This window comes from Ailuropoda melanoleuca, unplaced genomic scaffold, assembly GCF_002007445.2.
Source record: "Ailuropoda melanoleuca isolate Jingjing unplaced genomic scaffold, ASM200744v2 unplaced-scaffold39253, whole genome shotgun sequence".
Lineage (NCBI taxonomy): Eukaryota > Metazoa > Chordata > Mammalia > Carnivora > Ursidae > Ailuropoda > Ailuropoda melanoleuca.
Window position 1 is genome coordinate 1 of NW_023210785.1, and position 559 is coordinate 559.

The 559-nt window shown below is 49.4% G+C and overlaps 1 protein-coding gene across 1 annotated transcript; it reads left to right on the forward strand.

Annotated features, from left to right (window-relative positions):
- Positions 1–7: 7 nt before the first annotated feature.
- LOC117798973 (glutathione S-transferase Mu 1-like) lies at positions 8–553 on the forward strand (the record flags this gene model as incomplete). The annotated part of the gene is made up of 1 exon (XM_034651431.1): positions 8–553. A coding segment is annotated over one exon (546 nt), but the record flags the coding sequence as incomplete, so codon positions are not given.
- Between the last annotated feature and the right edge of the window lie 6 nt (positions 554–559).

Consider the following 559-nt stretch of genomic DNA (forward strand, 5'->3'; position numbering starts at 1 on the left):
GGAGTACACTGGCACCAAGTATGAGGACAAGATGTACACCTGCGGCCCAGCTCCAGATTATGACAAAAGTGGCTGGCTTAAGGAGAAGGAGACCTTGGGACTGGACTTTCCAAATCTTCCATATTTCATTGATGGACCCTTCAAACTTACCCAGAGCAACGCCATCCTTCGCTACATTGCGCGCAAACACAACTTGTGTGGTGAAAGTGAGGAGGAGATGGTCAGAGTGGACTTACTTGAAAGCCAGGTCATGGACTTCAGGATGCAGCTCGGAGCCATTGCGTACAACCCAGACTTTGAGGCCCTCAAGGGCCCATTTCTGAAGCAACTTCCTGACAAACTCGAGCTGTTTTCGGAATTCCTGGGGCAGCGGAAATGGTTTGCTGGAGAAAAGATCACGTTTGCAGATTTCCTTGTGTATGACGTTCTCGACCAGCATCGCATGTTGGAACCCAAGTGTCTCGACTCCTTCCCCAACCTCAAGACCTTTCTGGATCAATTTGAGGCTTTGGAGAAGATTAGCACCTACATGAAATCCAGCCGCTTCATGAAAACTCCC